We start from the raw sequence: 26539 nt of genomic DNA on the forward strand, positions 1-26539 counted from the left end.
GCGACTGAGGTCTCACTCGAGGAAGTCAGCCAGGACAGTAGCAAATAAACTTCACAGGCTTTTAATATCTCGTGGATTTCAAACTCACAGGAACCTCATTCGGCAGAACAAAAATAACCTCCGCAAACTAGACAGGCTGCCTTTCTAAGCATAGTAGGGAAAGGTGGGCAGAGGAATTTACACCCATTTATTTGAAATATGTATAAACATGGACCAGCACTCATCTCTGTTCTTCTGATGCCAAACCAACAGCTTCCTTTTGCATTTTAACCCTGAGCCAGACTGAAGCAAGCTAGAGGAAAAAAAAAATAAACAAAATAGGGGTGATTATACAAGGCTTTTTAGAGCCTAAGTTATGACATGGCTTCATAAACGAGGCACAAACAACAAATCGAAAACACCACCCCCCCAAAAAAAGGAGAGAGACTTTTAATTTGCTTTCCATTTTCTCCTGTCATGAGCCGGTGAATCACCTTGGCAGCCAGAGGCGCCTCGAACGCAAGCCAGCGAGCCTCAGAGGCGTTTATAAAGTGAAAACAAACGGCAGCTACAGTAAAAAAAAAAAAAAAAATTCAACCCTCCTTACCTCGACCTGAAAACCTTTCCTAAGCCCCTCACCCGTCCCGGGAACTGCCCCACGGCCGGCGGACGCGGCTCGGGAGGTTAAAAGCCGTTGCGGGGGACGGTTGGAGCCGTTACCTCAGGCTCCTCGTGCAGGTGCGTGAGGGGCGGTGGGGCCCAGCCGGGCGAGTCCTGGGAGGCGGCGCTCCGCCCGCGGAGGCGGGCGGAGCGCCGCCTCCCAGGACTCGCCCGTCCCTAGCCCCTCCTAACCCCATCTCAGCCTTGTCTTCCCCTTCCTTCCTCAGCGCCATGCCGCTCTTTCCCTGCACCGTGGTGCTCTTGGGGTTCCTGGGGGTCCTGCGCCATGGTGGCGCCTCAGGTGAGTGAGGCGCGGACACACGCACACGCTCTCTGTGGGCCGTGGCCGCCATTAGGAAGCGGCCGGAGGCGTGTTTGGCAGGGCTGGTGGAACCCCCCCTCCCCGGCTTGTAGCGGGGGCGAGGGTGTTTTTTGGTCGGGTCGGTATTTTGCAGGATGGAGGGGAAGGGGTTTGTTGCGAGGAAGGGCCTGCAGAGCCATTTTGTGGTGGTGGTGGTGGTGGCGGCGGTGGGGCGACCTGCTGCTGTCTCGAGGGTTGAGCAACAGTGAAGATCAAAGCGAAGATGCAGCTGTGTGTAGAGCTGGAGAAGAGTTATATATTCGTGGCTGTCTTAAATTTTGATGAGGGCAGGGAGAACCCATTCCCCCTCTCCTTCCCCCCCAACACTTTTTTTTACAGCTTAATTGTTGTGAATTCTGTCATTTTAACTCTTACGTAGATGTGCTGGACTAATTTTAACCATGCTGTCGCAGGCGTGTGGTACAGGCTGATGAGTCTGGGGTAGAGTTGTATTCCTTCTAAGGAAACAAGGTGGCATTCATTACCTATGAGTTTATATGAGAAATGGAAAAAGGTTAATAGCGGCTTTTTGTTTTTTAACTACATACAGGTAGTCGTGGGTTCCCAGTACTCTGCGAATTGTGGGTTGAAAACCACTGTCCCTATAAAACTTAGGAAATGAGCAAAAGCCCTTAGAATTCGGTGCTTGGTTCCTAAAATTACTTGTTGGCTGTGCTGATGTAATCTGACTTTATTTGGCATGGGCTTTTTTTGTAATTCCCCTGTGTTCCTGCATGAGATTAAAATAGGTGTCCAGAGGTAAGTGTGCTGTAATGAGTATAGCTTGTGAAGATTTAGCAGTTGCTTACTTTCTTCTGGTTACACTCTTATCCTTTTCAAATAAAGGAAAAATAAACAGTTTCCTTTCAGATATAAGCAAACAATCCCTTATGTTAGGGCAAACCTCTTCTTCTTAGTTTTTCTTTATTTTTAAACTTGCGTGTAATGAAGCTGAATTGTCCAAAAGGAGACATCTACTCTTGGGATTCTTTGCAATGCTGCAGGACTGTGTTTGGATTCAGTCTAAACTGTGTAAGACTTCTTCCACCTCTCTACCCCCTCCCAGTCTCATGTCCAATATCTTAGTGGAGAGCCAAATATTCCCTGCTTCTTGCAGGCCCTAGAAGCTTAGGCTTGGCACCTGATGGTGGCAAGCAGGTCTTAGATCTTAATGTTTATATTAAAAGATGCTGATAAGCAGTTTGTCTCCCTGACTTGTTTGAAAATGGGTCATGTGTTGCGTCACTATTATTTTTTTTTACAGTATGTAAAAAGGCAGAATGAATATGGGACTAAACTAACTGCTTTGTCTTGAAGGAGCCTGTTGCTGTATTTCCTTGCAGAATTGAGGGTGGAGGGGGAAAGTATTTTCCTCATGAAAAGCTAATAAGCTGTGTAATTTGTGTACCAACGTCTAGCTGATCATTAGGCAAGGACACTTGCTTAATGGTTCACTTATTTGAAATTGTCCTGTGGTTATTCAGTCTTGGACATGGAGGTTTGCAGGGATGGCTTCTGCTATCTCCTAACACTAGAAGATCCTGCTTCATTTTAAAAGTGCTGATAAGTAAAATCTGTGCATGATGGCCTATATTACCTCTCTGGGGTTCTGATGGGCTGCTGGTCTTCAAACTTAGTATTTGTGCAGAGGTATTGTATGTATCATGTTTGTTACCTTACAGGGAGCTCCGCCTTCATGAAGCAGGAGGGCAGCTGACCTTGTTTGCTACATCCAAACCAGGTTGTTTAGTGTTGGAAAAACTAAAGCAAGTTTATAGTATAATCAGGATTGAGCAGTGCCCTTTTCATAAAGGGAGCTTATCTAGATGAACTTAGTTTGTGCTAGCTGTTTAGTCTATGCAGAGACAACATTTTAAAATAAGAGGTTTTATAATAATTCAGCTGTCTGAATGTGTTGGACGGTTGGTCCCTTGCATCTTGAAGTGTATGGCCCAGATGGACAAATGATGTGTTAACAGGGACAGCAATGTGACTGAGGCCACTGACAGACAGATTGTGTGTTCTGGCTGTTAATAAAAGTGGATTAGTATAACTATAAGCAGGTGAGACAGGTACTTCTTCCCTCACTTTTCAGACTGTAGAAGACCTCATGAACTCTAACTTGGTGAATAGAATGGCCTTCTGGGATTGGAGTGGTGCAGTTGGTGACAAGCCATGTTCTGTAGCACTATCTGCTTTAAGCATCAAACTCCTCTAAGCATGAGTCTCAGTACACATGCAATTAAAGCTTAGAAGCTTTCATAAGTCTTCTTGCTTCTTTTGGAGGTGTGGTGGGTGGTGTCTTTCTTTTGGCTTTTACTTGTGTGGGAATAAAGAGACCTTGTAGCAGGACTCTGCTATGCATCCATCTATGCATGGCCTTACAGGTCTGATGTAATATAGCTGCAGGCTTTATTCTGTTAAGTAACTGTATATTCAGTTTTCCCCACTCAAACTAGTTTTCAATCTGAGCTTGCATTTTATCTCCATTAAATGTCTTCATGTGACTACTTGTTGTCATCCTCCCTGCACTGGAAGGTTCTTCTAACATCCTAGAACTTACATAAGGTTATTCTGCATATCCACTGTAATTTGGTTGGTACACAGTAGAAATGCATTTTCTCTCTCTACAAAGGTAGAGAACCTTTGTCTGAGGCAGTTCATACTCTTTGAACACAGCTCTGTAGGTAAAGACTGTTTCTGCATAGGCAGCTGTAAGAGACAGACCGTAAATTCCCTGACGAGGGGCAGAAGGCTCTCCAAGCCTTCAATGGAATGTGTCAAACAGTCACAAGGAAATAAATAATGCAGACCTGGCCTTCAAAGAACTGATAAGGCTAACGCTTCTGGTGCCTGCAAGTGTGGGAGAACTGTCTTGTGAAGACAGGATAGTTCTGTCACTTGTGTGGTGAGCTTGCTAGTTCTCAGTTCTCAAGGCCATTGTGTCCGATAAGTGACTTTGCTTCATTATCCACGAAATGCATATGAAAGCTAATAAAGATTATAGAGATCATGCTAAACAAGTATGACTATGGCACTTGTCTCTCTACCCAAATCATGCTACATGTCACCTGGGAGAAGGGAGAAACCTGAGACAAGGCTGCACTCAGCAAGGGGGGTGGACCATGCTAATTCAGCAAACATAAAAGGGGAAAATAAGTGCCCCTAGAGGGGGAACGAAGAAGACCGTGCCTGCAAAGATTCTTCCCAAGAAAGAAGACTGTACCTGGGAAGATTTTTCCAAAAAAGAAGATTATGCCTGGGAAGATTCCCTGAAAAAGATGCTGGAACCAGGGCCGGTTATCTCTTTATCTCGTTTTTTTTTCTCTGTCTTTTCCTTTCTCTATTCTTCAGTTTCTCTTTTCTCTTAGAATTATTAAGTAACTGTTAGAGTTGTTAAGTAACAAGCTTAAGTACTGCTTGCTATAAATTGTCCTATATCCGTTGTTAAGTAACACAAGGTATACCTCAACATTTGCTATAATTTGTTATATACCTAACCAATTATCATGGCCTTGTTAAGACCTATACTAATCGTTTTGGAAAGCTAATAAGTGTTTCTATGTGGACCTTGAGATTTATCTCACCTTAGTCCATGCCATTGGGAATTTACGAATCTGAAGTCACTTACCTGCCCTCTTTCCTGAGAGTGGGACATGACAGGAGCAATGACACTTCTTCAGTTGTGTTTCTTACTTCTAATTGGACTGCTAGATGTCATCAGGAACCTCATATGGTTAGCTGTTTATTGTTGATGGACAATGACACTTGTCTATTGGAGCTGGAAATGTGGTTTACTTAAAGCATCAAACAAACTGAGAGCTTGGCACTGAATCAGCAGAATAGAAATGGTTCGAGCTGGCTGTTGCCTTTTGGGAAAACTGGATGTCACAGGGAAGGGATAATAAATGCTGAGCCTTTGTAGAGTTGACTACCTCGTTTCTTAAAGTTAAGAATAAGGACCGTTGATCCCAGAAGAGCTCTGAGACATTCAATTCCTTTGCTGTCTCTACTGGTTTTGCTCTTCATGTAGGAAAAAGATGCAATGTGGAACGACAGAGTGGATGGTTGTCCAGTTCTGTTCATCGGTTCTGTTTCATATGCTGGCATATCTGTGCTCCTGTTCTAGTATTGTCAGTACTAGTATACTGAGTTATACATGCTCAGTACTCCATTTTTGCTCTGTTCGTGCTCAGTTTCAATAATGATGACTTCCTTTAAGTATGTTTTTCAGGTGATAGACTCTGTAATAGTGAGGGTTCCTCTCTTGTATCTAACACCAAACTACTCTGACATGCAGTGACTGTCATACTTCTCCCTACAAGGCAAGGAAGAGAGGGGATAGCCCGGCATCTTACAATGTATTTCCAGAACTCCACTGTTCGAAGCAAGTGAAACAATAAAAAAAGCTGGCATGCCTGGATTTTGTTCCTGGTTCTGTTGCTGACTTGCTGGGTCAACTACATCACTTCTGTGGTGTTATCTTTGCTGCATTTGCTGCTGAGCCTGCAGTCTCGTTTGGTGTGCTACCTTCAGTGAGATCAAGCTTGCCCAGAGAAGCAGCTTGCATGCTGTGGCCAGTACTACGTGTTCATGGAGGTCTCAGTATCTGTCCTTCAAAGCATCTTTGACAACACTGAACTCTGTATGGCTCAGGTAGTCTAATACCTGCCTAGGAACTTGTGATAGCAATGAGCCTGATGAATTGTGAGTTGGTTAGTTTGTCTTGCTTTGTGCTCCCTTTCTGTCTCATAGCACCACCAGTGACTCTTTCAAATGACAGGAAAAAGAGAAGGCTAGAAAGGTGCTGTAGTCTGTGGCCATGTAGCAATTGCTCTTCCAGAAAACTTCTTAGAAGGTTCTGCTGTTCTGCAGTGCTTGTGAACTCTCCTTTTAGTCATCTTTCAAGTCTGACTACAAGTGTGGTTCAAGGAGCCTGTGAACAACAAGCTGAAAAATACTCGTCTGATGGATGTAGCTGTTGTTATTCACCCTGAATCTATGCTCTTCTGTCCAGAGTTTGGTTTAAAGTGTATGTCACATGCACTGTTCTAGGAGCAGTCACGCAAACAGTAAAGCAATGTAGATCACCATGCCTTAATTTACCACACAAATTAAACTTGAGAGAGTGCCTCTGACATTTAGAGTCTCATGATCATGTTGAAGTAGTGGCTGCATGTCTTGCTGACGAATTTGTTCTTATTTACGCAGAGGCCTATGCGTAAATGAGTACAGAGTGGAGGTGAGAAAGAAGACAGCAATGCAGTTTGTTTTTTGCCTTGATGTAGAGCATAGAGAGGATGTATATAGTTTCAGCTTTTTTCTTAAAAGAGCATCTAAGTGTGAACATCTTGCAGTTCAGGAAATTGTGCTGAAGTTCTTAAAGATCAAAGGAAAAATATTTTTCTTGCATTCTAAGCTTTCTCCAAATTTCTGAGTGCGTAGATGTATAGTCTGTGCCTTTTGAATGCTCTTTTTTTTTTTAGCATTCATACTGCTAGTTGCGTTTCTGGTAGAACTTAAGAGCTAAGGAGGAAAGAGGTCTTGTGAAGGAGAGGATATCTGAATGCTGCTCAAGGGACTCTATCAGAGACTGAAGAATACACAAAGCTTTTTTTTATAGCTTTATAAATTAATATAATTAATTTACATTAATTACTGTTTGAAAACTTGGGGTAGATACTCTTTCTACTTTGATACAAACTGCAGATGATGGGGCAGAAAAATGGAGAATTTTTTTTTTTTTCCTCCTAGATGGTTTATGATCCCTATATTTCACCTGGGGTTTTATCGGTGATGCAGTACTGGCATTAATCAAATTTTGGGGGTAAGCGTGTAAGGGTTGAAGTTAGCAAGATGAGATGAGTTAGACTTTTCCTCCGCTGTGAGGTGAGTGGAGGAGGCACGAGGGTAGGAGCTCACCTCTGTTTACATATTATCAAGAGGCAAAGAAGCTGGCCAAAGACACCAGTTTTTGGCAGGGGAGAATGAAAAATAACAGGAAAGGAGTTACAGAGTGCCAGGTTCAGTTTTGAATGAGAAGACTATATCCCATCCTTTTTTGGATGGGAGACCACCCCAATCATCAGCAACAGTGTATATGGAATGGTGCTGTTGATTACTCTCTGCTTCAGTTGGAGTACTTGACAGTGTCAACCCTTTGCATTAGAAGAGGCGACTTTATTGAGGAAGTACTGTGTATGTGTTTAGGCTTGGTAAGTTTTAGGTCTGCTGGGCTACTATGTGTGCAAGTAGGGGAATTCAGGGAAAAACCTGAAAGGCGTTGTGCGTACTCTGCAAGCATCTAGTCTGTCTGCTAACTAACAGCAAAAGAGAGTCTTGTGGCTTCTGTACAGCTGCTTCTCTTTCCTCCCTTGATACATCCCGTGTCCCTCAAGAGCCCAGCACAGGGAGAAACCGGGCTTTCTTGCAACACTTGAATGACAAGCCAAAGCTGATTCTCAAAGATTCTCTTATATTCTAGATCATGTGGTTCTCTTTAAATTAAAATGACAGTGAATCATGGGGTTATACTTATTGTAAGAAGAAATGGCCTTGGTTTGGTCTTGGAAAAACTAGTCAGATTTTTAGATACAAAAATTAGGGTCCAACAGTCCTAATAATTAAGAATAGTGTGGGAGCAAAAGACATATGTGAAATAGCTGAAAGTGCGTAAGTATACATATGTAAACTACAGATCTGACTGTGTGTTATAGAAGTTGACTCCAACTCCCATGGTCTGGGAACTCACCCAGAAAGTCTAACAGGTATTGTGCAAGTTGGCTGGCTAATACAAGCACGCTTGCCTGTATTTGCCAAAGAGCAGCTAATCCTCAGCATCCTTTCTTATTTACTCTGCGGAATTTTACTTGCTGTTGATTGCAGTAGCTGGTCAGCTGCAGCTAGTGTCTGTTACTGATGAGCTCAGCTGTATCAAATACTGGACTCATGGCAGGGAGGCCTGCCCCATGTGCTTAGGTGAGTGCCAGGCTGCATGGCTGGGTCTCTAGCTGTGTCTGTTCTTATAGGTATAGCTCTGTGTTTAGCAGTCTCTGAAATCTTAATACAGTTTACAGGACGAGAGTAGCATAAAACAACATCTTGCTTTGTTTCCAGCTGACTAATACTGGGCTACTGGAAGCTTCCAGGATCCCCTTGGTAGTTGTTTCCCTCTAGGAAAAAAAAAGTTGTTTTTTGTTTTTTTTTTTTAATGCAGGTCTTCTTGAGCTCTCCCTGGGAAAATTCAGAAATGTACTACTTAACCATACCAATCCAGTGGAAGCTGTAATCAGGAACATTGCAAGCAATGTGACTGTTGTTATTTTTCAAGTACATGCCCAGCAAAGTGATGTGGTGATATCCTTTGATAAGGTATGGTAAGAGTGTCACTTCTGTTCTTAAGTGCTACTTTTCTTTCAACAAAGGAGTGGGCTCTGGTATGTATAGGAATATAGAACTGAAGCTATATAAGTATGAATGTCTTATCTACATGGCTCTTACACAGTATTATTTTAGCTTCAGAAATCCTTTCTTATGCTTATTGTCATAGCTGCTGTTTTGGAGGACTGAATGCTAAAGGAACTTGTGACCTGGCCTGAAAATGTTTCAAGGCTCTTTCTTCTTGGTGGAAGTGGTGCTTTTGATATGTGACTGCTGACTACTGTCCATCAGCTTGTCAAATTAAAAACGGATTCATAAGTCTTTGCCACATACCTTACACACTAAACATGATCACTTTGGGATGTTTAGTTGTCTGCTGTTTGTGTGGCTTGGATCTAGCCACTACAGATATGTCTTGTCAATTCACCTTCTTGTCCTGGATTTAATTCTCCTTTGGTTGCATATGGAGAAATTTCTCCATGCTTAGTGAAGGCTGCTACTTCTAGCCAACAATATAAGCATTCCTACTACTATACACTAGCCTCAGTTTTTCCCATTATTACTGGGATGCAATCTAAAATACTGATTATTTTTTTTTATGGTGCTGTGAGGCTCTAAGTATTTGAGCAGAACGTAGACTAAGGTGAAGGTGGTAAATGGAGATCTAACAGCTGCCACTGGGTTTCTCTCTCGCCATCAGTGTTTTCCAAATGAGAATACACAAAGTGCCAAGAAGTATCCTGTGAAGCTTTGAAGGTGAATAACCTGTAACAAAGTCACCCAGCTGCTCAGTCTTTGTACTGGTGAAATAACAAGGATTGCAGGGCTAAGGCATTACTATTCAGTAATTCACTTGCCTAATCAGTCTTTGATTACCAGTGGTAGAATTTTTTGCTGTCAATTCAGACCCTCTTTGCATTCATGGGCCTTAGTGGGCCAAGAACAGTGGTGCATAGAGATATGGCTGCCTCTGGAAATACAAAGCCAAGCCAAACCTTAAAGCCTGCCAGGTTCAAAGTGCCTCCTTACAGTGTTGCCTCAGATAACTGGCATTGTCTTTGACAAAAGCATGTTTTCCATGCTAAAAACCAGATTTGACTGGAGGTCAATTGGTTGCTCCAGCTGTGTGAGCGTGATACTGCCGTTGCTACCTGGTCTTTCCTCAAGACCCCTGGTTCTGAAAGGGGTGATGCTGGTGGGCATTGGGCCAGTAGCTGACCTGGCCCAAAGGACTTGTCTGGCATGGCTAATGTTAAGCCAGATGTCATACAGTCATCTCCACTCTGGTGGAGATAGTGAGATGCTTCTGCCCTTTGATTCCCAGAATGCCCTTAAATGCCATCTCACAACTCTGTGAGGGATATTCCAATCATTTTACACCTTTACTAGTCACTCCACTGCTGTATAGTGGTAGATTTCAACTAGCTAAATTTCTCTGCAACTTGCATGTGAGTATTAACTCTTTAATAGTCTCAAACTCATCTCTTGGGTTTCTGAGCCTGAACTAGGAATGTGTGGTGTCAGAGGCCGCTCCTTTTTCTACAGCTCTGAGCTACTAGCTAGCTGAGGGCTGAATGCATCATCTGTGGCCACTGGCACTGAAATGTGTGCCCTCAGGAATATGACTCCTGTGCAATACGTGACGCTGTGGTGGAAATCTTCTCAAGAAGAAGTGCTTGTTTATATAATTGTTTCTGTCCAGAATCCATCTGTGAACAGCTCAGGAACCGGAGTAGACAAAGGACTGGTTTCCATCCTTCGGCCTCAACAGAGCGTATGTACATGGTACCTTCGGTCGCTGGATGCTAGCCAAGTGCTCAGCACAGCTATCTCCATTCCCTATATGGAGAAAGGTAGGTTCTTATTACTTGTTAAGGGATAACAGCTCTGCTTATTACAAGTTAACTATGAAATTAAGGGTTGACCTTTTGGAGGTGATGTTCTTACATGGTGCAAATATATGATGGAGATGCCATAAATTCTTTTGAAATGGTCTGAAAAAGTTTAGTATCACTGTTGATTTGCAGGTATGGTCTTGCCATGACTTCAGCCTTAGAGTAGAAAACTGCTGTGATGTGTATGCTGTGTAAGGGTGAAGTAAAAACTACTACAGCTGTCTTTTTCTGTTCTAGATCCTATTCCTGGAGGCTGCAATCTAGAATTTGACTTGGAAGTGGATCCAAATATTTACCTAGACTATACATTGGTTGATATACACATCAAGTTTGCCCCTGCAAACTTGGGATATACCAGGTGTGTGGAAAAAATTCAGAGCACTGAGCAAGACCTCCTTTGTTCTGTATTTGGCCAAGGTCATCAAAAAAAGATTCTGCTGGAAAGACTGACCATCCAGCTGCTGGCAGAAATCTTGTTTACTGCAACAAGCTGAGAAGTAAATGAGGAAAAGGAGGAGGGAGAGAGGTAACATGAAGAGAGATAAAGGCTGAGAGTTGCTTCTTGTGGGAGAGGTTATGCAGCTTCAGATGTGCAGTCAGCAAATACTGGATCTTCCCATTCCTCATAATGACTTAAACTGTTTGAGGAGCAGTTGTGTGTTATAGCCAGTTTTATTCTTTTACTGGTACTGAAGCATGCTAATGGCCTAGAATTTTGTTAAATATTGAGACTTCAAGTTATAAGGCATTATTTCCTGAATGGTGCCTGATGTCACAGGTGATAGGCGGGGAAGGCTATGTTCAGAGCTGTGTATATAACATGCATGGAAAAACAGTGATGCTGTGATCTTTGGCTGTTGTGACTTCTTAGAATTCTTGTGCTGGTTCCTTAGGCAACCCATAGGAAGCCTCTGTAAATGTAAAGGTAGGTACCAGCACAGACACTGCCTGCATCAGGGTAATGTATGCGTAATACCACTGTAGTCTGTGCTCATAAACATTTACAGTCTAGTTCTGAACAGTGGTGTTAACTTCTAAAGAGTAGGAACAAAATACTGGCAACTCATACAGCTAACTTCTGAAAACTAATGTTAAGATCTGGGGGCTTGTGCTGAGCATGTAGCTGATGTCTTTTTAATTGTAGAGGAGCAAACCCACCATCCTGTGATTCAGGGACTGGTCAGAACTCCAGGTGGCGACTGCGCTATGATGTCTACCAGTACTTCTTACCAGAGAATGATCTTTCTGAGATGGTACTCATGAGCCACATACGGAAGATGTCTGAGGTGCAAAGTATCAAAGCTAATGGTATTAAAGTAAGTCTGAAGCACTGGTGTACCAGGCATGTGGCAGTGGTACTACCTTAAGTTTTCTCCGCCCCTCTGCTTGTCTTCCTTGAGTGGTGGCATAAGCAAGCTGCTGATGCTTCAGACTTCTTGCATGGAACAGAGGCAGCTAGTTAGCACAGCCTGGAATGTGGCAGAGTTGAGGCCTCTTGCAGTGGGCTCTGATATTAAGTAGATGTTAGTAACTGGTCTGTGAGATGTTTTTGTCTTGCATGCTTTTTGTAATTAAACAAGCTCTTATTGTAGTGTCTTCCTGCTTGCTGAATACTACTTTAGCCACAGTGCACCTTCAGTGATGTTGAGGCTAGCTTGCCTATAGCAATACTGCCACTGAGTACCTGTAAATCCAGAAGCTGAGCCACTTTAGACAAAGATTGATAGTTTCCTACAATGCCTTATAGATGCTGGGGACTGGCATCCTCAGATGCTGAGAATTGGTCAGGGAATACAAGGAAGAGAGGAGGGAGGAGAGTCTGGTGGAACTGGACTAGAAACGGGCCCCACTTTGAGTGGCATAAAGAGGTCTGATATGCAAGATGATACCTACCTCCCAGCAAAGAGATTGGAAGGGACAGAGAGGGGAGAATCTCAGTGGCCATGACCTGTCAGGCCTTGCTAGGGAGTAGAATGGCAGCCTTGCCTGCTTGAGAGGCCAGACCTGGGTTAGTAGTCTGACAGGGAAACTGAACTGTGTCCTTAAATGGGGAGGAGCAAAACCTGTGAGTGAGAGAATCTTCTCCTGTGTCAGAAAACATAGTGATGTTAGAGGAAGTAGAATCTGTCCTGTAAGCCTTTAAAGCTTCAATTGGTAATACTGAAAGAGTTCAGAATGAGAGAGCTCTTGCCCGCAGTTCTTGCTGATCATCATCTTTGAGCTGCTGAGTATTCCCTCAACTGTATAGACGCATCAATATGCCAGCAGTGACAAGCAGTTTCTTGCAATTAAAAATATTCTTTACTGTTCCAGATGCTTACGCTGACAGCTGATGACAAGACCAATGTCTACTTTTCCTCACTTCCTGGACAAGGGGTGATCTACAATGTCATAGTATGGGACCCTTTTTGGAATACTTCAGCTGCATACATACCTGTGCATACGTATGCCTGCAGCTTTGCTGATCTGGTGGATAACTGCGCTTCTCTCAGTAAGTTGGGACTTGTACGTCCTTGCCAACTCATTTCAAGCTTGTTGTCCTCCAGCATGCTGAGTGATGCTTTTGAGGTTTGTTGGTTGGTTGTTTTTTTTTTCTTAAATGTGTGAAGGAGCTCTTTGTTCTACACTAGTTACATTTTGTTACTTTATGACAGAGTCTACTTCTTGATTGAGGAGAAATTCTAGAATAATGACATAAGACTAAGGGCCATTATCAATCGAAGGTTTAACTTAATGGAGGTTTCATATGCAGTTTGCAAATATATAGCTTTCAACTCTAGTGCCACTCTAGCTTTTCCCATTTGAACTGGGTACATAATCTTAAGTCATTTGTAGGACTTGCTGCATGTGAAACTAAGGTAATAAAACATGAACTATATTAGGGTCCAGCCTGACTTTTTTTCCTAACTGTGCTGATGATAACAGGAATTGGTAACTTACAAATGTTTTAAAAGGAGATAGTCACCTAAAATAAGCATGAAGATAATGCCAGCAATAGCAAAATGACTACAAAGTCATGCTACTTTCTACAAAGCTATATAATGATAGAGTTTGAGCAGAGGAAGAGCAAAGCTGCCACACCTATTGTGGCTGCAGAAGCAACAAGAATAATGGGTAGAATGTGGTTCATGAAATAAGATTTGTTCCCATGATTATTTTCCTATCTTATGCTGTAACACAAGTAACTGTTGTCAAACTCAGTGTTATGACAACATGAGAAAAATTATCTAGGCTAAACCCCTTTTTTTCTGATTCAGGGAAGTAGGAAAATGTGGTTTACTTGTTTCAAAGAGCTTCAATTCCTGTTAAGAACTTTGCCTAGGAGGTAGAGGTGAGCCATACTGGGATGCTGCTGGTCCTTTGTGTTGCATGGAGAGTATATTAAAGGGAGACTGGTGAAAGCTACAGTGATAAAGACTGTAGCTGCTGCCTGGGTCACTAATCCTGTAGCACTGATTTTTATAGATGATTGGATGTCCCTTTTTTTAAAAGCTAATAGAGAATTTTCAGATAAAGCTGTATCAGTATTATAAACAGTAAGTTACAGCTACTTAATTACTGTTACAGAAACTTCAGTCTTTTGAATAAGGAGGAAGCTCTTAATTTCTTAATCAGACTGGAACTACTTCAGTATTCTTGTTGGAGATTCTATCAAGATAATTGTTAGTTCAGGCATTGTGGATCTGCTCACATGGTGTATCTGAAGGAGTGGCAGCTATTAAGCTGTCAGTAGACTCAGTGTCAGCAACCTGACCTTACCTTAGTCTCATTGTTGGGACTATTAGGTGGAATGTTCTAGTAACCCTTTCTTTCTCCTTGTAGGTAAACTCTCTACGAAAGTATTCTTCACAGCTGTTGCTATTCTTGGTCTCTTCACTTGCTTTTTTGGACATAGATTCTGGAAAACAGGTACTGAATGTTGGGGTGGTTTTTTTCTCATAGGTCTGGTTGGAATTTCATAGGTGTAACTTGCTGTAACTTAGAATGGTGGTGTTATTACTAAGATTCACTTGGTAGTGATTATGTGCCAATTGGGTCCACTGCTTTGCTTCTACAGGATCAGAGCTTTTAAGTGCAGAGCAAGAAGTTTCTGGTATGCAAAGAACAGAAATGTAGAGCTAGGGTGCATGCTGGGCAATATAGATATAAACATGTGGTTTTTTGACTATTTGAAGTGCTTGAGGACACCCCTTTCCAGAACAGTGTTGTCAGACTTTCCGTTTGTGCTTCTCAGCCAGTGAGTTAAGATGTTCCTTCCCTGTTGTAACACGAAAATGTCTGAAGATGTGCTGAAGTGGGCTTGATATGAAGTGGTATGACAGCATGCATACTAAATCCTTTTTTCTTTCTTCTCTAGACTTATTCTTCATGGGCTTCATATTTGCAGGATTCTTCTTCTTTGTATTCATTACAAGGGTAACTGGCCTTGGTTATGATGGTGAGTAGATGTGTCAAGTTACCCCGCGCTCCTACCAAAGTATTGTTATTATGAATCCCTGAAGTAAAATCTCAGTTGTGCTTGTTGTTGGCCAGCCTTAGGAAGAATAGGAGGATGATACCTGGGTATTTGAACTGAGCTCTGATTACCATAATAGCTGTATACACAACAGAGTAACTGTTGCTTCCAACGTGAAATAGTGATGCAGAATTAATAGCTTTGACTATAAAAGACTAATTTAAGTATCTATCCAAGGAAGATACAGGTTTTTAAAATTCTGGGAGTTTGTGACATACTTCTTTCATAATGGATTGACTTCAGTTTCAGATGAAATGCAAATTTTATCTGTAAAATGGAGTGGAAGGTTTGCATCCTGCTTGTTAGGCTAGCAAGACTAAGTTCCTTTTGCCTTTGTCCTACCTTATAGTTACTTTTGATACATGTGCGCTAGCTGTTGCAACTGTAACTGCCCTTGGGAACTCAAGGTGCTAATGTACATAGTAGTAAGACTTTCATTCCAGTCCTATGCCAGTCTTTCAGCATAGGAGTGCCAGTCAGCATTGCAGATTGGGGTCTGAATGAAATGCATGAAGCAAATACTGATACCCTTGTTTGGATTTTTTCAGAAAAAATAACAAAATCAAGCATGTAAGTAAAGCTGCTGAATACATTATTGCAGTAACTGAAGTTTTCAGAGTGTTGGAATTTTGCCTCTTCTTTTTCAGCACGTCTTATTTTGACAGCAGTAGCCGGAATTATTGGAGGGCTCTTCCTGGTTGCAAGCTGGTGGAGATTTGGCTCTGTCCTACTCTGTATGTTTATTATCGGACTTGTGCTGGGATTTCTCTTTTCATCTATAGTCTTCTTTACTCCACTAGGTATGCACTGAAATACTTTGCTGTAGAGTGCTGGCTATTGAGTGATGTGTTCCTGCTGTATTATAGGGACACTGCAAGGGTCTGGGATGAATACTGCTGTCTGGTTTATCTTAGTGTTTATTCACTTTCCCTTTCCAGTGGTGGGAGGAATAGAGTTGTATCTGAAGCCTTCTTTCAGGTGTGCTGTAACTAAAACTACTTTGGGAATCTGCACTGGGGGGAAAAGGAAACTGCTTATTCTGCAGAGAACTTGCTGAGGCTCTTCCTACCTAAGTTGCATGCTATCTCAGCAGTCTGTGACACCAGCTCTGCTTCAGGCAAGCACTTGCTGTCTGTCTTGTTCTCTGTCTAGAACAAGTTACAGTAGAAACTTTGTGGTCTAACTTGGAGTTTTCAGGCACAAAGGCATTGTGGATTAAGAGGAGCTCTTGCCGTTACCTTTCACCACACTACAGTGCAAGGCTCTGGGAGCACTGTGTAAGAGTCAAACTTGTATTTGCAGTTGGATTGACATCATCAGGGTCTTTAGAATGACTTTGTTAAGAAAGAAATAATAGACAAATTGCTTAAAAGCAAGCAAGGCTGCTGAGTTAGAATCCTGCTGTGACACTGGAGCTTCAGCCACACTGCTTTCCCTGTTGTAACTATAAATCTCAAAATTCTTCTACTTATGATCCCTTGGTGGGGGAATATTTCATTCTCCAGTCATCTCTGTTTGACTCAAGCCACAGTTCTCTAATAATACTGCAGTTGCTGGTTGTTCTTAATTAAAGTAAAACAGTGACTCGGCTGGGGGTCAGCTTGTCCCCTCTGTTTGATTGACAGGCCTTAGAAAGTAGGGGAGTGTAGTGTTTAGGTGTCTTAATTACTCTTCTTAAAGCCAGAAGAGTTTGTTTGCCTTGTGTTGTTGTAATGGCTGCACTTGCACTATGCTTTAGAGTCAAACTTACATAGATGCAGGCTTATAGATTACAAACCAATCGTGGCAATATGATGGCTTTTCATTGGGCGGAAGTACTCTGGTATTTTTCCTTCTTATCAGATAAGTAATGTATACCTCATCAAAAATCTCTTGTTTCACAGACAAGATTTGCTGTCTCAACTTTGAGTACAGGATCTATACTCAACTGGGACAGTCTTTTCCTGTTTTTGTTTTGAGTAACTGTGTTACAATACATCTTAAACAATCAGCATTTGAGCTCAAAAGCTAAGCTTTTCAACATTCTACTCGAGATTTCTGAAGGCACAGAATCTTTAAAAAAATGCTCGCCCCCAACCACTTACAAAAAAGGATATGTTTTGCTAGCTAGTAAACTACATGTGGAATACGGTGTCTTTGCAGGAGACTACAGGGTCTTTCGTGATGATGTTGTGTTCTGGGTGACCTTTTCTTCTGTAGCCTTGATGATTCCAGTGCTTTTTGTTGGCTGTCCAAGAATTGTAAGTAATCTGCACTATCACCTCAAAAGGAGGGAGGAAGGGGTCTCAGACTTCCTAATGCAAAATATAGTCCTGTGAGATATGTATAGAATATTTAACACAGCTTCATGAAGCTTAGCACAGGACCAGCTCTAGGGAGTTCCTGTTCAGCCCTACTTGTGCTAAGTGGTCCATAAACAAAGGAATGACTCTTTGCAATGTTGCACATAGCATCCACGAACGCTTGCATTTAGTCGACTTCTGCTGTCTTAACAAGATGTCTGGACAACAGGCGTGTGCAGCCAATTTCTTGTAGAAGAACTAATACAAAATACTGCCTTAAGGAGGTGGGGAATAAAGAGTGTTTATCAGTCTCCTAAAGCTGTGGGTTTTTTCTTCCCCTCTAGCTGAACATACTGGCCTCTGGAGTAGTAGGCTCTTATGCAGTGATCCTAGCTATTGCTTGTTATGTGTACACAAGTCTTGCTTACATCACCTTAGACCTACTCAGAAGGGTCCTCAATGATTACTTCAGCAGAGCTTACACTAATGTACCTTTTCAAACAAATGGTGAGTACTGCTCTTAAGACTTTATTTTTTTTTTTAAAGAAAAACTGCCTCTTTGGTTCCATTGTAGACAGTGAGTGTTGAGCATAGGAAGGGATGAAAGGCGAACACAGTAAGTACAATGTGAGATTTAACACCCAGATGATAAATTCTAGTCCTTCAAAAGAAATACTAAGTAGACCCAAAGGCACCAACCTTCCAGCAGGTGGTATGAGACAAAGGCCCTTGTGAAATGTGCTTCCGAGGCTTGGACTGCCACCTTGCTGATGAGTTTGCAGAGTGGGCAGTCAAAAGGCCTAGTATGGTGACTGAACAGATTAATCTCCACTCCCTGTGTATTCTTTTCTTTGCGTGGATATACTCTAGGCAACTGAGGATGCAGAGACAATACTTCATTCCTTTCTGTCACTAAACTTGTTCAGTGTTTGTGCTTGGGAAAGGAAACAATGTTTTGCTTTAATATAGGAAGCTGTTTGTTTCCGCTTTTTCAGACTTCATTATCTTGTCAGTGTGGACAATGCTGGCTCTCAGTGGAGTAACTGTGCAGCTTCGCCGAGAAAGAAGTGAAGTGCCCTTCCCACCACACCCTTATGTCACCTGGAAGAGAGAAAGGGAGCGCAGAAGCACCAATGTCTTGGACCCTAGCCATCATATTCCTCCCCTAAGAGAGAGGATCCATAACAAGATACTACATATCAAAGAGTTTTTTCAGAAAGAGCAGCCGGCTGGGGAAAGAACTCCGTTGCTTCTGTAACCTGCCAAATAATGGGTGGGAACAGAGAGGAAAAAATCTAGGAATGGTGAGATGAACGATCACTAGCAAACCAGACAGTGGTGCAGGATTTACTACTGCCAATTTGTCCTGCTTAATAAGAGGAGAAGATATTTGCCCAACCTGGAAGAAAAGTTATCTGTATGGTACACTACATGCTGTTTTGTGACTCACTCTCTCTCTCAATGGCCCACTCAGCCTGCTGTAATATGCGTATGTCTAGCCGCAGAATCTTGTACTAATGGTCAAGTACAAGTATTTTTCTTGTGGTGATATAGTTTGATGTTTAGGTATGTGATGTGTAAAACATCCCTTAGAAAGCAACCTGTACAATGCTGGTTCTTCCCTCGCAGTGTGAAAACTACTGCTGAAATATTGCCTGACTGGCTCCCGAAGGTGAGCAGTCTGTCAAACTGCAAGGGGAGAGAGATAAGGACCATACACAAGAGTTCTGCTAGCAGGAACTGAAGTATCACCTTCTACTAAAGGTACAAAATGTGTGGCTGCAGACACAGTTGTTTCCAAGAAGTGTTACTGAACCTTGCAAGCAAAACTGAGCGACTTGAATTTAAACTGCACTGAATTAACTGTTGCAAGTGTGTGCGCTGGGGCTCAGGAATTGGACCTGATCTGAGACAAGAAGACTTTCTCCCTCGCTTTCAGATCGTTCTGTAGCAAACTCGTAATTTGATCTCTGCACAGAGATGACTGCTAAGAGAACACAACAGGTTTGCCTCCTTGTTTGCTTTCTGAACAGCCTGTGTCTTGTTTCTGCTCTGGCATAATCTCTTTTTTGATGGTGCTGTCATAAAAGAAAAAACTAGATAAGGTCTCTGTTACAAACAGCAGGTTTTTTTTCCTGGAATTGTTTGAAACACTAACTATTTTTAATCAATACATCTTTTAATTTTGCCTTTAAGGGGTAAAAACAGCATCCAGCTGTCAAAATACTGACCAGGATCCTTGCTGACTGAATGTGTTCCCTGCCAATTTGGGTTGCATCTGCCCAAAGCAGAATGCAGTAAAACAGATAAGGGACCACTCTTGAGTTCAGTGAACTGCGATCACATGTGGTGGCTTTTATTCAACTCCTTAAAAACAAAACAAACAGCCATTTTCAAAACGCAAACTGAAGCATTGTGGGTTTGGCTCACACAAATGCATGGGCAGTCCTGAGGCTGTCCTTGGTTTTACCTGCCCCCAACACCCACTCCTGGTCTTCACATTCAGTGTTTACGTGGTGACCTGTCATGCATTAAACGATGGTTGAAGTCTTGCGTCCTGTGCCTTGATACAGGTTACAGTGGCTCTTCCTTCTTGCTCTCATTGTACCTTTAGTGTGGGCAGCAAACATGTAGTCCTTCCTGTCTGAAGGTCAACGGCTGTTCTGCTACCTGAATGGAACCACCATGAATGAATATCCGAGTGGTGGAAACTTAAGTTCTTGGCCATCACTTTAAATTCTTGGTAGTAAGTATGTAAGAAACAACTCTTTGTAAGGAAACTGGCAAAAGAACTTTATCTGAGAACTTAGTTGAAAGGTAAAACACCCTGGCAGTAGAAAGGAATTAATGACTATGAAATGACTCTACTTACTGACTGTTTCTCTTTAAGAAAAAGCTTAATGACAGCATCTGAGGTGACTGAGCTGATTTGATGTTTAGAGAGACAAATCTCATGGTTGCTTGAAGCTTGAACATCTGCCTCAAACAGCAGGGTAAGGCTGAAACCCTGCAGTTTGAGTCTTGCTTCACTGCGCTGTTGTGCGGCACATGGAGGGGAAACGAGGAGCTCTTTCCCTGGCCTCTGGTAGACTGAATGCTTGCTGACTGCCCTTACCGCACTGATACTGAGCATGTCTTTGCCATATTCAGTGGCAAGTAGCAAACACTTATTTGGTATACAAATGCTCTTAAATGTGTTTACCTTTGTTTTTTATAACTGCTACGATTAACATTGTGGAAGAAACAAGTTTAATTTTCTATGTCTTTTATAATAAAGATGCCTTTTGAAAGAATATTGAAACTAAAGGCGTCTCTTTGAATTCAACTTAGCTTCTGCCTTTGGTGTTGTAAGGATAGATTTGGAAAAATTTCTTAGACCCTCAAGGGATGAGGTCGGGGGGAGCTTAGTTGACCTGTTGTAAGCACCTACTGTAGTAACAGTGACACCCAGAGGCTGAGAGCGTGGTTATGTTCTGTATGAAACTAGTGAGGAAGTGCATGGTCCAAAGAGGCTTTTTATAGCTGCTTTGGACAAGGTTTTAGCTAATGAATGGATGGTGGTTGTTCAGTTTTTAAGTGGAAGCTAGCCTGCAAGGCTAGCTCTTTTTGAAGAGCTTGAACTTTTGAACTCTTTTTGAACTCTTTTTTTTTTTTTTTTCCCCCCCCCTGTGATCCTGATGAAACAAAGACAGGTCTCTGCTTTGTTTATAACAATATGCTAACTAAAATGTTGTTTGTTTCCTACTAACTTTCTTACTGTGTGAGAAAATAGTCACTGAGCTGATGTTACAGATAGTGTTAGTGAGACAGCCAGAAGTAGCTAATCGCCAAGGACGGGATAGCAAGAAGTAGAGTGCTTCTATGTGTCACGTATGTGCTCCTATACCGATTAGCATAGAACTGTGGCTACTTCAAGGAACATCTGTATCCTCAAGAAGTTGGCAAACTTACAATAAACTCTTACTGTCCTGAGATGACTCAGTACCTTAAAAGGATAATGGGAGGAAGGGTATCCCTACCCCAACGACCACCGAGGAACTCACGCCTGCGCACAAGTGTCTTGCTGACGCTGCAAAATTTAATATGCATGTGCAAAAAGGCTATTCAGTCATCCTAATGAGTACATAAGCCTAGGTGGACTTATGTATTAGGCAAGCGGAGTTACAAGAATCTTCTGTGTATAAATAATGGGTTAATATCCCTGGTAAAGTGTGCTAGACTTGTGGGTTTTCCCCTTAGCACCTGCTGTCAAATAAAGCAATATCTTCTCTCTAAACTACTTTTGGTTTTGGAGAGCTTTTATGTTGGGTAACGCTGACTTGGAGACTCTGTCTTTTTTTTAATACTGTAAGAAGTGGTATGGGAATTTCTCCCATATTCCATAAGCCGTAGCGGGTAACAGTGATGATAATCACTAACTGATCCATGGGGGTGTTGAAGAGGTAATTTTCAACAGTTTTTTGAGTACCACCCGAGCCAGTTGCGAAATGAAAACTGGATCCTACCCTGCTATGTTTCTGTTCTGACTGCAGAATCTCTCATCGGAAGCCTTAAGTGCGCAGTTTTGCTAGCTTAAAATAATGCTGTATGATGCTCCTGAGGAATCTACATCTAAACTGTGTTCTAGATAGTGATTCCCCTGTAAAATCAAGTGGTTTGAAGCCTCGTGTAAACTGAAGCTTTCTGGGCGATGGTGATGATGATCTACTTCCTGCTGCTGTAGAGAATTCTCCTGCTTTGATGGCTCCAGTATGCTTTTTTTTTCCACCAGGTTTTCTCAGAGCAGTCTTTGCTGTACTGTAATAATGCTGCAATGATCACATCATAGTATTTGTCTTAATTGCTTGTAGAGATTTCCCAGGTCTGCACGTGATGCAGGCCTGCCTCAAACCCACAGGGAGAAACTTTCTTCCTCCTCCCTCGCTTTCCCACCCACGCCAACTTCTAGCAGTTAGACAAGCTGTGATATGAGTATACTCAGGGAATACTGATCTTTTCCAGAGAAACAGACCTGCCTTTGTTCTTGTGGCTCCTTCCTCACCTTCACACAAACCCAACCTGACCAAGCAGTTTGCCTTACCTGCTTCCCCACGTGTTCAGAAAGCAAGATGGAAAATAGAACCCCATCATGCTTTCCCCAAGTGCACTTTGGAGGGGAGGAAGACAAACTTTCCCCTCCCCGAAGCTTTGCGGTTTTGATTTGGGAGCGGGATAGGAGACTATAGAAGGGGCCCATGAAATACATATTCCTTCATCATCTCTGCAGTTATGTATCCTGTGCAAGTGGCGCTAGGAGGAATGGTGTGGTGTAGATATTCCAATCTAATAGTCCGTGCTGCTAGTACTTGGTAAAAAGAAAAGGTGTTTGGCGTTGTCCTTGGATTTTCTCAACGGGATGGTAGAAATATGTTGCATGCACCAGGTTATAAAGCGCTCGGAACCATTTTGGGGGCTTGGCTGCTGGGTATTATGTAAAACACACGCTAGAGACTTCTGAGAAAACTTTGGCTTCGTTTAATACCTTACCACTTGTGGCTCTGAGCTTGGCTTGGAGAAACCTGAGCAGAAGGTGAACGGTGCGGAATGCCAGTCTGAAACAGAAACTCCGTGCTGTGAAATACGCTGTCTGAGATCTTTCCGGGATCGCTGTCAGAGAGAGACTTTAACGCGTCCTGGCTTGTTTGGTGGCTTTCAGGCTGTTTCGTTTTCCTGTGTCTGAGGCACAGGCATTGCCGAAACTGTATAAAACTGTCCCAAGCAACTGGATACTGAAGCAGAGGGTAAAGCAATACTTATTTTAAAATTGCTTGAGGACCAAAATCCTGTTACGTGGCACAGACATCTGTAACTCTTCAGGAGGGTGTTCTTATTTTTAATTAGAGGCTAAGGACTGAGCTTGGCTAACAGCTGCTGATGCCCCTAGTAGGGCCCAGTAGGGAAGCTCAGCCAACTGCAGTGTCCTCTGGCGGCACTGGGTTTGGGTAGGAGAGAAAGTGCTTTACAATTTGCCTGTTTAATAAGAGTGCTATGTGTTTAGAGGGAAAAACGGGACCCTTTGTCTCTGCTTTGGGCTCTCCTACGTCCAACGTGAGATCTGTTCCTCACGGCTGCTCTTGGGTGACTTTGTCAGCTCTGGAGCTCCTGGGGAGATGCTCACAAAGAAAACATTCTGTTTCTCTATCAGATTTCCTTAAATAGGCCCTAATTAATTGTTTTAACTCTTTGTTTAACTTTTAGGGGACTCCTGATCCTGAAGTGCAAGGTGTACGTTTTGGCTTGTAGTGTCTAGGCAGCAGGCTGGGTTAAAATCATCCTTCAGAATCTTGTAGTGGATGAGCAATAGCTTCATCTTCCTTCCTGCTTCCCTAACTAGTGCTGAGTTACTCTTACACAGCCTTTACTTCTCTTTGCGATAGCAAAATAAATGAGACATAAAGGCATATTTCTTTGGTCCCCTCTGTATCTGCCTTTTGCTCCAACCTGGACCGTGCACAAAAATGGCCTTTCCCAAAGCCTTCAATTTTTAAGTTTTCACTGACGCTTCTCACCCCAGCGAGGTTCTCCAGCTTTCGTTCTGTTCTTGCCTAGAGCTGTCCCTTATCTGAAAACACTTCTGAAGGACCGGGAGCCCTTCCTGAGAAATAAATATGCCCCGTTTTAAAATGCGCATTTTTCACTTAGCCTTTGAGCTTTTCATCTGCCCTCCTAAAACTGGCGGCAGCATGTTGTAGGCTTGCATGTGTTCTTTGCAGTGGTACCTTTGGTGGGCTTTATTGTAACTTTGGGTTTTGGTTGGTTTATCCAGCAAATAGTCAGAATAGGAAGCATTGAGTTTTTGGTAAGTAAATATCCTGCAAAATGTAAGTATTATAGGCATTAGGTCAATGTGTTCTAACTCAATGGCTGAGATGCATTGATACGTCCCTGCCTGTTTATTTGAATCTTGCCAATACTCATCTGATTCGGTTGTCCCCTCCCGCCTCTTTGATTAGTAGGCTTTGGTGTTTCAGTTTTCTTTAGAAAGAATAGCTCCAGTAACATTTTTTGTTTGTTCAAGCAGATGCTTGTTTATAATATATGTATTTTTTTTGTTGATAGCAGACCTTGCCTGCTAGCGCATAGCTATTGTCAGCCAGCTGTCTCCTGTGTGAGCATGCAAGGCTTTATACTTTCATGCATGCTGGGGGAAGACGCCTTCAAAACAGAGCAATAAATTAGCTCGTTTGGGGAGTGAGAGGAAGTGGGAGGAAAAAAAAAAAATAAATGGTTGTGTCCAACTTACCCGCCCGCTTCAGAACTGGGTTTGCGTAAGTCTGCCTTGTCAAAAAAAAAAAAAAAAGCACCCTTTGCAATCTTTCCACATCATCCTTAGTGCCTTGAGGTGTAACAACAGATTGTCGAATGTGCTCAGAATGAGCTGGATTCATATTTTTTTTTTTTTATCATGAGTGCTCTGGGTGAGGAAAAAGCCACATGCAGGAAGCAAAAAAGCACAGGTGCAGTATTGTTGTAGGAGGCAGCTGCTGTTTGCCTAGAGAGTAATTTAATGAGTTGCATGTGATGATTCATTTAAAAAACTGTTTACAGTGTTACTGAGCATAGCATTGGAAAAACCTCAGACACTGATTGCCCAGCGTCCATTAGTGTGTTGTACTGTTCAAGCTCCCAACAACTGAATTTTCAAAAATATACCTAAAGCTTTTTACTGCTGAAATAGCCAACCTCAGATGTATTTCTTAAGGTATTTTTGTCGGTGAGAACACTGTAGGGAAATTAAATTCTTCATTCTGCTATTCCATACAAAAGGTAAAACTGCGCCTTAGGGCAATGGAAAGGGACGGCAGTTGGAGTTCTGCTTGTTCCCCTTGTGCCACTGTTCTCTAGCTCACGTCTGAGGAGCATTGCCAGCGTGTACTTTTTCCAAGACTGTAATTATGAAACATTGCCCTCCATGTTAAGCGGTTGCTTAAGGTTTTCTTCTTCTAGGTATCAGGTGAGTTTATTACAAACGTAGGAGATAATGATGTTCTCTGACGCAAAGGCATGGCCACGCCGGCTCCCAGCAAGGTACACTGCGGCATCAGAACACGTTTGGGGCAGGGAGGTGGCTGCAGGCAGCAGGAACGTTGGTACCTTTTCTCATACAGTCATTGAAATAGAACGTTTTATTTTGCAGCACACTTTAATATGCGGCAGCTAAACGGTTTTGTTTATAATAGTCCATTCTGCTGTCATCAGTACGAAATTCAACGTCATCACAAATGAGAAAAAGTGGGACGGGCAAAAAGGGAGGCTGAGTGTGACTTAATACCTCTCCCAGGTACGCGCCCATGGTATCAAACTCAGCCCTCTGCTGTGCGTGGTTCTCCCAGCGCATCTTGGTGTGCCGCAAGGGTAAGTTTAGTCAGCAGTCCTCTGTTGCCATTACACGAAACCTACTTTTCTGCTCTTCAAACAAATAACAACAGGTATGTGTGTGTTGGTGCTGGTTCAGAGATACGTGTGGGACAGCGTTAAGGATTTTTATAGGACAATAATGAGATTATTTGGTCGGCACACCAAGTTAAATGAAACTCTCGGAGAAGATACCTTCTGTGACAGTGGCACAGACAGCTGGCAACTTTTTGACACCCACAGCTCCGGTGCGTTCCCACTGCATCTTGTTGCTTTTTCTCCTTTTTCTTTGGTCTCTGGTGGCAGTATGTATGGTGCTGCTTCCAGAACTTGTGTTACCAACAGCATGATTTTGAAAAGGCCGCTAAAGAAGTTGTCCAATGTTAAAAAAACCCCGAACTTATTGCTCTACCACGTTCCTTCGCTTCCAATGTAGGATTTCTTTTGCTCTCCTCTCTCATCTTCCCACCGTCACTGCATAGAACATGTCATATTGTGACCAGCACTAGTGTTTTGTGAGCCAGTTTAACCCTCTGTCATCGCGGACATCAATATCTGCAGAAAGGAGTGCATGTTTTACACTTGAAGGGGTGATTTAGAAATTTTTTTTTTTTAAACAAACAGCAAAAGTGCTTTTAAAACTTAATGTTTACCAATTAAAACTGGAAACTTCCTAGCCACTGTAAATCTTTTTTTGGGTATCTACAATGGGATCCTAGTAAATCTGCATGAGAAGAGTGCCATTAGCTCTGTATTTTAACAGAATCTTCTCATCCCAATGTGTTTGTTAAAAAACACGTTTTGATCCAGAAATCAAAGAGCAGTGGACTGCTTTTTGTTTATCCTTACTGCTCCTCTGTATTAGTAAACAGTGACAGTGGTTCATTTGAAGGATGACTGTGAATGAATGAATGCCTGTGTGGAAGAGAGGGTTAGTTTTCCAAGAGCAAATGAAGACTTGACAGAGCATTTCTTCTTTTGCTATACAGCAACATGAATAAAAGCACTAGAAAGTGGCCTACCTGCCTTAAAGTATAAAAATAAGCTGACTAAATGGCAAAATGATGTAATT

The 26539-nt window shown here is 42.4% G+C and overlaps 1 protein-coding gene across 7 annotated transcripts; it reads left to right on the forward strand.

Annotated features, from left to right (window-relative positions):
- Positions 1-582: 582 nt before the first annotated feature.
- On the forward strand, positions 583-26532 carry TM7SF3 (transmembrane 7 superfamily member 3). 7 transcript variants are annotated; one of them, XM_054189225.1, is made up of 13 exons: positions 583-717; positions 867-940; positions 8217-8371; positions 10083-10233; positions 10513-10633; positions 11420-11591; positions 12589-12766; positions 14098-14184; positions 14633-14713; positions 15439-15591; positions 16934-17031; positions 17418-17580; positions 18069-19194. In XM_054189225.1, the coding sequence occupies exons 2-13, from the start codon at positions 871-873 to the stop codon at positions 18329-18331; spliced, it is 1692 nt and encodes a 563-aa protein (XP_054045200.1). In that variant the 5' UTR covers positions 583-717; positions 867-870; the 3' UTR covers positions 18332-19194. The 7 variants fall into 7 exon arrangements, 5 of the variants coding, with proteins under 5 accessions (XP_054045200.1, XP_054045203.1, XP_054045201.1 ...); XR_008464562.1 differs by lacking the exon at positions 583-717 and adding an exon at positions 19688-26532 and having other exon boundaries at positions 785-940; positions 18069-19077; XR_008464563.1 differs by lacking the exon at positions 583-717 and having other exon boundaries at positions 785-940; positions 18069-18495; positions 18703-19194.
- The last annotated feature ends 7 nt before the right edge of the window (positions 26533-26539 follow it).

The sequence above is a fragment of the Rissa tridactyla genome, chromosome 1 (assembly GCF_028500815.1).
Source record: "Rissa tridactyla isolate bRisTri1 chromosome 1, bRisTri1.patW.cur.20221130, whole genome shotgun sequence".
NCBI classification, from domain to species: domain Eukaryota; kingdom Metazoa; phylum Chordata; class Aves; order Charadriiformes; family Laridae; genus Rissa; species Rissa tridactyla.

What these genes read in the sequence shown, in the direction of transcription:
- TM7SF3 (XM_054189225.1), top strand. Translation starts at nt 871, where the DNA reads ATGCCGCTCTTTCCCTGCACCGTGGTGCTCTTGGGGTTCCTGGGGGTC. An exon ending in GGATAACTGCGCTTCTCTCA is followed by an intron (nt 12,767 to 14,097) that starts GTAAGTTGGGAC and finishes TTCTCCTTGTAG; the next exon opens with GTAAACTCTCTACGAAAGTA. An exon ending in TGTACCTTTTCAAACAAATG is followed by an intron (nt 17,581 to 18,068) that starts GTGAGTACTGCT and finishes CCGCTTTTTCAG; the next exon opens with ACTTCATTATCTTGTCAGTG.